The 9,717-nt window shown below is 38.3% G+C and overlaps 1 protein-coding gene and 1 non-coding gene across 2 annotated transcripts; one reads left to right on the top strand and one right to left on the bottom strand.

Moving 5' to 3' along the window:
- Positions 1–822: 822 nt before the first annotated feature.
- LOC131165977 (tetrahydroberberine oxidase-like) lies at positions 823–2,565 on the bottom strand. The gene has a single exon (XM_058124171.1). The coding sequence runs from the start codon at positions 2,550–2,552 to the stop codon at positions 924–926; it is 1,629 nt and encodes a 542-aa protein (XP_057980154.1). The 5' UTR covers positions 2,553–2,565; the 3' UTR covers positions 823–923.
- A 2,248-nt stretch (positions 2,566–4,813) lies between these two features.
- On the top strand, positions 4,814–4,944 carry LOC131167179 (small nucleolar RNA Z247). The gene has a single exon (XR_009140037.1). It is a non-coding gene; the product is annotated as a small nucleolar RNA Z247 (small nucleolar RNA).
- The last annotated feature ends 4,773 nt before the right edge of the window (positions 4,945–9,717 follow it).

The raw sequence follows: 9,717 nt of genomic DNA, 5'->3' as shown, positions 1-9,717 counted from the left end.
GTAGATTTAAAACTTCAATTAGTAGTAATTAAACCAGGTGGTTTGAGAGGTTTGCAATTTTGGTCTTTGTTATACATAATGTAAGGAATGAAAAAAGAAAAAATGATGTGTAGCTAGAGAGGAAACACTAATGGTAGTCATGCTATAAAATGTTGTGGAATCCAAATATGTAGCTAGAGTCTAAGGTGAAATGCCAGAACCCTCCAAAAGATATTTTCAATATACACGGCGGTTTGAAATGAGTGTGAAACTTGCAATTGAAAAAACAGGTGATGATAACTCTCTTAGAAAGATCCTTTGTAATAATTATTATGTCCATATTTTGTCATATAAATGTGCATGTATGCACGATTACTACCTTTTTCATAACGAAATGGTATCCAAGTTTCACTAATCTGCAAGGAATAGGAGCCTTCCATTAAATTTTACCCTCCTTTGAATGAGTAATTGCAAGATTTGAGGTCAGCGAGGTAAAAAAAAGATGAATTGAGAAGCATAGAGATGAGAATGAGCAGGTGCAGAGGAATGCAAGCTATCCAAAATGAGGCCTTTATTGAGTTAGCCATGCTCTTATTGAGTAAGCCACGATAGGACAGACATGCCCATATTTCGACTAAAGGAGAATTATGTCATTAAGAGGCTCCACCGAACAAGCCTGATTCATTTATTTTTAACTGCTGAAACAAAAATATATATATTATATAGGAGAACTCTCCTCCATGTAAGGTACTTAATGGTATCCGCCCAAAGTGTCCAATAAATTTGCCATACAGTTTCTAAAAGGAACCAAATTTACTACTAGAAATCTTTATAAGACGATTCTTTTCTTTCTTTATAATGCAGAATTTATTAATGTTGATGAAGTAAATCGTACAAATGCATTACTAAGATTATTAATTACTTGATTCTTTTCTTCCTCGAAACTAATCACCTTTCTTCCTCCAAGCTGGGAGAGAAGGGATACTCTGTTCAAACATGAAGAAATTACCAGGATCAACCACACTCTTCACATGCACTAACCTGTTGAAGTTGTTCTTGAAATATTTAAGACCCCAAACGCTTGCTCTTCCATAGCTGGCGCTGCCTTTACCGTTTGAGCCCAAGTCAAGATCCCTGTAGTTCATATATGCAGCTCTTGGAAACTTTGACACAAAGGGAGCCATGTGGCTGTAAAGTCTTCTAATCCATTCTACATGCCGTCTAGACGCTGCCCTCCCTTCTTCTTTCCAACCCACCTTGTACTGCACTTGGTAAATGTTTCCGGCTCGGTGAGGGAAAGGAATTTCGGATTCCGAAATTTCACTCATCCTTCCTCCAAATGCAGTCATGAACATCTCAGGCACCTCTACTCCATCAGCGTGGTAAAACTTTTCCCATAACCCCTCTAGCTCAATTTCAGAGATGGGTTCTCTCACATAGTCTGATTTTGACTTGAAGAACTCCCTGGTGTAGGGAGTCCTGTTGAGCAAAACCTCAAAGGGTCCTTCAATTGGAAATCCCACAGCATATAGAGTGGATTGGATCCAACTCATTTCCAAGCAATCTTCTTTTAGCAAACCCAATTCTGGGAAGCTCTCTTGCATCAATTGAAAGAGCTTTGTGGCCCCTCCAAGGTACAAGAAACTAAATGAAATCCTCAATGACCTTTTCTTGTCATTGCCAGTGGAGTTTACTACTCCTACACTAACCCTAGAGAACACATCTTCATGAAGCTTGCTTGCCACATTCTGCCACCGATGGACAAGCTCGGTCGCATTTTGTTCTAGGGTTCTATAGACCGTGAACACGGTCACAGTTGGTGGAACTTGAACCAACTTTAATTTCCATGCAAGAATAACTCCGAAGCTGGCTCCTCCTCCTCCTCGAATGGCCCAAAACAAATCCTCCCCCATGGATTCTCTATCAAGAATTTTGCCATTAACGTCAATTAAGCGAGCATCGATCACATTATCTGCAGCAAGGCCGTGTTTTCGCAGCAACACGCCCCAGCCTCCTGCGCTGAACTGTCCGCCAACGCCTACGGTGGTGTATACACCGCCTGGGAAGCCAAGAGTTCTACTCTTCCCAGCAATGTTGTAGTAGAGTTCTCCTATTGTTGCACCAGCTTGAACCCATGCAGTGCTGCTTTTGACATCAACGCTGACTGATCGAAGATTTGTTAAGTCGACAATAGCGAAAGGGGCTTCAGAAACATAAGAAAGACCCTCGAAATCGTGACCTCCGCTTCGAATTCGAATCTGCAGCCTATGTTTTTTGGCACAAAAGATTGCGGCTTGAATGTGGGATTCGTGCAAAGGCGTGACAACAAGCAGAGGTTTCGGAGTGGTTGGTGTCGAAAATCTTAGGTTTTGTATGGAGGATTGGAGGACAGACTTGTACGTAGAATTGATTGGGGTGTAAATGAGTTTTGAGATAGAGGTGGAGTTGCCAGAGGCATACATGCATTGAAGAAAGTTCTCATGATGAATTCGAGTAGAGGTTGCCCATGAAATTGAAGATATGAGGAGAAGAAAAATAAAAGAAATTAGCAATGAAAAGCTTGGAATCTTCATTTCTCTTTGGGATTATTGTGGTTAACAATGGGTATGAACTCTTGTATTTATAGCTAATCATCAAGCATGAGGATATATGCAATTAAACGTTCAAGAGTTCTAGCCTTTGTTAATTTGAAAGTTTCTTTAAAAAACAGCTGTGAAGTGCAACGGGAGCAAGGCTGCGATTCCAGTTAACCTTGGCTTTCTATTTTTTTAATGTTTTTTTTTAAAGGTAAGAATTTATTAATGAACAAAGTGACAAGCAAGAGGCTTGAGGAAAACAGACAATTCTTTTCTTTTCTTTTCTTTTTTATGTTTCATTACAAAAATGATAACCCATTCATGTCACAGTTGACCCAATTGATAAGCTTATTCAATATTGGTGGGAGCATTTTTACACTACCGCATAGATAACAGCATGTTGGCATATAATCTATTCATGGAAAAGTCATGCATCAATATGTACATCAATTTAGTGGATGAGAATACGAAGCAGAAATATGAGATCGATGTGGGGGGCAAGCAATTAAATTTCTTCATTATTTTCATTCTTGTGGTGGTTTATCCTTCTAGTTCTAGTCAAAAAATGAGGACTGACAAAATTATCATGTCGGCCAGCTACCTCCACAACCAAAAAATAATATCACGGATACAACATAGCATATGTAGGGGAAGCTTCCTATTTGAGTAGGGTCTCTCTATCAAAAGGAATTTCTAGAGATTCCTGCCCTACCCTAACTAGTGTTGAAGACCTAAGCCTGCTAACGTCGATCTTGACCAGGTGTGAATTACGGGGGAAAAAAAAAAAACATTGTTTTTAAAGTAAAAATTAGATGATTGGAAATATTCTTTCCCTTGCATAATCATTAGGTTTGAATTTGAGTAAAATGTAATATAAAATTATATTAAAATTTATCTAAATCTACTCAGATTCAAATTTAAGATTCGAAATTCATACTCTCAAAAGCAGTATTTGAGTTATTGTAAAGGTAGTAATGACATGGTTTATGTGATCCCCTTCGTTGAAGCAAATCAAACACAAGAATCACTCTTAGAGCCACCATCCATAAGATGAAAGGCTTTTTTTTTTTAAAGGTATGACGGCAAAACACTAAGTTTGATTAAAGGTGAAAACTTACATGAAATACGTACAAATGAGATATATGGCAATCATTTGTCCCAAAAAAAAAAAAAAATAGAAACGAACTATAAAGCACTCATTTGCCAAAATAAGCAAATTATCTGCTCACCTTTGGCTACATTTATTGAATATATCTTTTCCAAGAAAGGGAAAAAAAATACAGCATAATTTTTTTTAATCCCGTTAAACTTCTATTAGAAATGGCAAACAACAACATTTGATTATCCTAAAATTTCTTACCCTTTAAAACTTTTGTCCCTGGATTTGAAGATATCCTAAATGTTAAGGATTCTATTAAAACTATTACCAAGGATCCCACAACTGCTCACAATAGCAACTTAAGTTCAAATAATAAAGATATCTCAACAACCTTTTAAATTCAAATAATGAAGATATCTCAACAATCTTTTGTATTTAAATATTATGTTGTAATCTAATATATCTACTCACAATCTCTTGTAACAAACTCCTCTGTTTACATTTTATATATAGCAATGTAAACTCCTGCATACGTGAGGAGATAATATACCAATATTTGTGTATTCAAACTTGGTATCAGAGCCACCAAGACCTATGTCTCTCTTCTGTTCCAATGGACAGCCTTGTATCCTCACCACCATCTTCTACTGAAACCCACCCACAACCATCCTTGAATTCCACCTATGTTCCTATCGCTAGCCTCACCAATATTCATCATCTACTCACCATCAAATTAACTCATGAAAATTTCCTCCTCTGGCGTGCTCAGGTCACTCCCTATCTCTGTGGCCAACATGTCTATGGCTTTGTTGATGGCACCAATCTTCTTCCCCCTTCCACCATACCCAATCCAACATCTACTTCAACTTCCGCTGTCACCATTCCAAATCCAGCATTCCAGCTATGGAGCCAATAAGACCAGATCATTCTCAGTACCCTCATATCTTCCCTATCCGAAAATATTCTCTCGCATGTCATGGGTTGCACCACTTCCCGTTATCTCTAGCTCTCTCTTGAAAGAATGTATGTCTCTCCGTCTCAAGCCTATATGACTCGCACTCATTATCAACTTGCCACCATGAAGAAAGGATCCTCTACCATATCCGAGTACTTTCAAAAAATGAAAGTTCTCATTGATATTCTTGCTGCTGCCAGACAATCTTTAAATAATTATGAAATTGTCTCCTATTTTCTTGCAGGTTTAGGGACCGAATATGATCCCTTTGTCACGTCTATGACAACTTGTGTGGATCCTCTACCTCTTAATGAATTGTATGGACATCTTCTAGCGCATGAACAACCCATTGAGCAACATCAGATTCCCACCGATCTTGCCATGTCATCTACCAATATGGCCTCTTGCAATCATCCAAATCAAGGCAAGAATCAGTGGGCCATCCATAACAACTTTGGTAGTCGACATAACTATGGACGTGGTCAACGTGGTCGCGGCAGGGATCGTCATTCCCCATCAACGAGTACCTTTTCCAATGGTCATTGCCCTACATGTCAGGTCTACAACAAGATGGGTCACATTGCTCCTAACTGACACTACAAGTTTGATCATGCTGTTCAACAAGCTCCATATTAGTCCCATCAAGCATATTATACTTCTCAACCAAATACACCTGATGAAAATTGGTACCCCAATACCGGCGCAATCCAACATCTGACTAGTGATCTCTCTAATCTCAACCTGTCTACAGAACCTTACAACGGCCCTAATCAAATGCATGTTGGTGATGGCTCAGGTTTGTCTATTGATCACATCGGCCCCTCTCTTCTTTGCACTTCTGCTCGTTCCTTTGTTTCAAAACATCTCCTTCATGTTCCTCACATTACAAAAAATCTTCTTTCAGTCAATAAATTTGCTTGCGATAATTCCGTCTTTTTTTAATTTCATGCGTCTCACTTTGTAATTAAGGATTGCATTACAAAGAAAATAATCCTTCAAGGGCATCTTAAGAATGGTCTCTATCAGCTTCCTTCCAGTCCAATAAAAGAAGCACTTGTCGGTGAATGCACAACAAATGTCAACTGGCATCGTCGCTTGGGGCATTCCGCTTTTCAAACTGTCCAGCGTGTCATCTCCAAGTTTCAGCTTCCGGTCTCTTCCAATAAAACTGCTGCTGCATGCTCTGCATGTTTGCAAGCTAAAAGTCATCACTTACCATTTTCTTCTTCTACACATGTCTCTTCATCTCCTTTAGAGCTAATATTTAGTGATGTCTGGGGTCCATCACCAGTAGTTTCACATCTTGGAAATAAATATTATGTTTCTTTTATTGATGCATTTTCTCGATTTACTTGGCTATATCCGATTCAATGCAAATCCAATGTTTATCCCACATTTCTAACCTTCCAAGAACTTGTTGAAAGACAATTTGATACTAAAATAAAGTGCTTCCAGTCCGACTAGGGTTGTGAGTATCGATCCCTCCATACTCATCTTCAAACTCAAGGCATTCATCACCGTTTGTCATGCCCACATACTCATGCCCAAAATGGATGTGCTAAGCAAAAAACATAGACATGTCATTGAAACATCACTTGTTCTTCTCACTAACAGCTCCTTACCACAGAAATTTTGCAATAAAGCTTGTCAAACTGCATGTTTTCTTATCAAACACATGCCTACTGCTGTGCTCAACAATTTATCACCTTATGAAAAATTATACAAGTGCATTCTAGATTATAATCTTTTCAAAATTTTTGGGTGTGCATGCTATCCACATCTTCGACCTTACAACAGCAATAAATTGTAACATCGTTCCTCTCCATGTGTATTTATCGGATATAGCATGCATCATAAAGGTTACAAATGTTTAAATCCTAACACCAATTGAATTTACATCTCTTGTGATGTTATCTTCGATGAATCCTCTTTTCTATTTTCTTCTCCCATTTGCAGGTCCACGTCTCAACCTTCATCACCAACTCATGCCATTTTTCCATTACCATTACTTGCTTCACCGACGGGCTCAAATGTGATTAATTCACAAGCTGCTTCATCACCTACAATGGCATCACCTCAGTCACCTATAGCTTTGTCCTTTGCTCCTCCTGTGAAACGACCTGCCAATAAAATAAAATTATTTTCCCCCTATTTTAATATCCAACAATAACCTAAATAGCGAAAGTCTAATCATATAAAATAAGTCCACATATAATACAATACCAGAGTGTCAAATCATTCCATGATATACAAACAACACTATTTCTCTCGAAACTACCATTTCTAATACCAAGGGTTTACAAAACATGCCACCTAAAAAGTCATACCCATTCTCAAAAAGGGCATTACAACAGCCCCTCTACCTGTGAGCCTGCTCCGCTCACCTAGCTAGTTCACCTGAAAAACAATTCAACACTGGGATGAGCCAACGCTCGGTAAGATGAAACATGCTATTACTGGTGTGTGGCCACTGAGCTATAGTCAGTAAAAATAATCTAATTTAGGAATAATATGAATAATTGAATCTAGAAATGTTGATATACCATAACGTATAATAAAACCATTAACTATATTATTTAACATGCCAATCTGTATGAAACTACTTTTTGTATTAATACTACTATTTCTGAAAATCTACTTATACTTATAGTATCTGAGAAAATTCTCCCTAGATGGTTGTATGTCATGATTTAACCCCTCATGACAAGGTTGTGCGGCCCGAAGGCGGGACTTATCCTAGCTGGCCGACCAGGGTAAGTCAACTGAACTCCGACAGTCTGATCGACCCCCTCAATCCATATCTGATGGAAAGTCTGTCCCGATGTGGGCATGATCAACCTCATACCACTTACTATCTGAGTAAAGTGGCTGCACTCTGAACTGAATATCTATAGCTACAGTAGCGTGCTCTACTATCTGATTCATCAGGGTCTGATACTATATAGGTAACTGATATTTGTAATATACTATTTTTACTGTGGTTTCTAAAACAACCATAACCCCATAAAATTTAACTAAAATTTCTAAATAAGCTGACTTAAAATCTGTTTTCTGTATAACTGAACTACTGTCTTAATATCTGTATATTGGGGCGTTATGGTACTGATAAATATGTTATTCTAGAATTACTAAAAATGCATATTTCTGAGTATACTGTTCACTGAAAAATTCGTCATTCTATAACATGCAAATATCATAGTATTTCTGTTAATGACTATAAACATGATATTCACAAATTCTATAATTATAGTACTGTTTCTATTATCGACTCAAGCCACGCAAATACATACTAATATTATCAAGTCCTGGAAACTATAATATATATATACATATATATATATATATATATATATATATAACCTGAATAGTAATTTGATAAAAATATATAATTTATGCTGAAATCATAATAGAGTTTCCTAGCATAGCATGTTTCCCTTATTTGATTACTGGAAAGCCCCTATGGTATACTATCTAACACCCGCAGGGCTTCCTACTCAACACCCTGAAAACAACATTTGCCAAAACAAAATATCATTATTTCTTTATCTACTTCATTTCCTACAACTGCCAGAAGGTCAAAAACTGACTAAAAGACCTTACCCTAATTCTGGGAAGAAATTCAACTCGATTCCACAGACAATCTGCTCCGGTAAACTTGAAGAGAACTTCGCCAGGAGCATCATGGTGGCCTCAAATAATCGATCCGGCGACTAACGGGGCCGAAATCGAAGAGAGATGGAGGAGAGGCTATAGGAGAGAGAGAGAGAGGAAGTTGCGTTGAATTTTCTGTGATTAAACTGAATTTAGGGCTATTTATACTGCAGGATTCGTCGACGAGGCACGCCACCATGTCGACGAGTCCTGTAGAAAGTTCGTCAACAAATCTGCACTCTCGTCAACGAATTTCAGACTTCCCAAAAATTCTCTCTCGGTATCTTCTCATCAACAAGGTCCTGAAGAACCCTCGTCAGCGAAACCCCTATGTTCATCGACGAGGCTTGGAAAAATTTATTGAGTTATTATACCCAAAATGCAATGTCGTCGACGAACGCTTCACTGCCTCCTTCTGTTCCTGTTTCCATTTCCTTTTCTCTTTATTATTTAAATAACATTATTGTTCAGGTCGTTACATCCTGTCACTGAGATACCTCCAGCACTAGCGCCTACACAAACTCACTCAATGGTCACTCAGTCTCAAGCCAACATGTTCAGACCTCGGCAACATACAGATGGCACAATTCGGTACCCCATTCCCCGAGTGTTACTTGTTGAAATGACTGCAACAATTGAACCAACCTGCTTCACTAATGCAGTCAAAATATCAGAGTGGCGAGCTGCAATGCAAAAAGAATTTAATGCTCTGCTTTAGAGCAATACATGTTCCCTTGTTCCATCTCATGCAACTAAGAATGTAGTAGGATGCAAATGGTGTTCAAACTAAAAATACGATCTAATGGATCTCTTAAGCACTACAAAGCACGGTTAGTGGCTAAAGGATTTCATCAATTAGCTGGCTTGGATTATGGAGAAACATACAGTCATGTGGTTAAGCCAACCACTATATATACGAATTGTTCTCTTATTAGCTTACTCCGCGGTTTGGGTCATGCGCCAAATTGATATTCAAAATGCATTTCTCTATGAGACACTCTTTGAGGAGGTATATATGACTCAACCACCTGGTTTATCACATCCATTATATCCATGTCATTTTTGTCGCCTCAACAAAACGATTTATGACCTCAAACAAGCCCCGAGGGCTTGGTTTTCACTGTTGAGCTCTTGTTTAATTCAACTTTTGGTTTTCATGCATCCAAATCCAACTCCTCCCTATTTATTTTTCATGCTGGATCCATGACCATTTTTATTCTCATTTATGTCGATGATATCATCATCACCTCTTCGGTTCCATTTGCCATTGATGAGCTTCTTGCACTGTTGAGGAAGTTAAAGATCTCGGTGATCTCAACTTCTTTCTCGGTGTTGAGGTGCAACAACTACCAGAGGGCCTTCTTTTATCTCAACAACGGTATATTCTTGATTTACTAAAGGCCACGAAAATGATTGAAGCTAAGCCGATCTCATCCCCTATGGCATCGACTCACTCC

The sequence above is a fragment of the Malania oleifera genome, chromosome 10 (assembly GCF_029873635.1).
Source record: "Malania oleifera isolate guangnan ecotype guangnan chromosome 10, ASM2987363v1, whole genome shotgun sequence".
NCBI lineage: Eukaryota > Viridiplantae > Streptophyta > Magnoliopsida > Santalales > Ximeniaceae > Malania > Malania oleifera.
Note: the sequence above shows the minus strand (reverse complement) of the source record. Positions and strands in the feature narration are given on the sequence as shown.

What these genes read in the sequence shown, in the direction of transcription:
- LOC131165977 (XM_058124171.1), bottom strand. Translation starts at nt 2,552, where the DNA reads ATGAAGATTCCAAGCTTTTCATTGCTAATTTCTTTTATTTTTCTTCTC.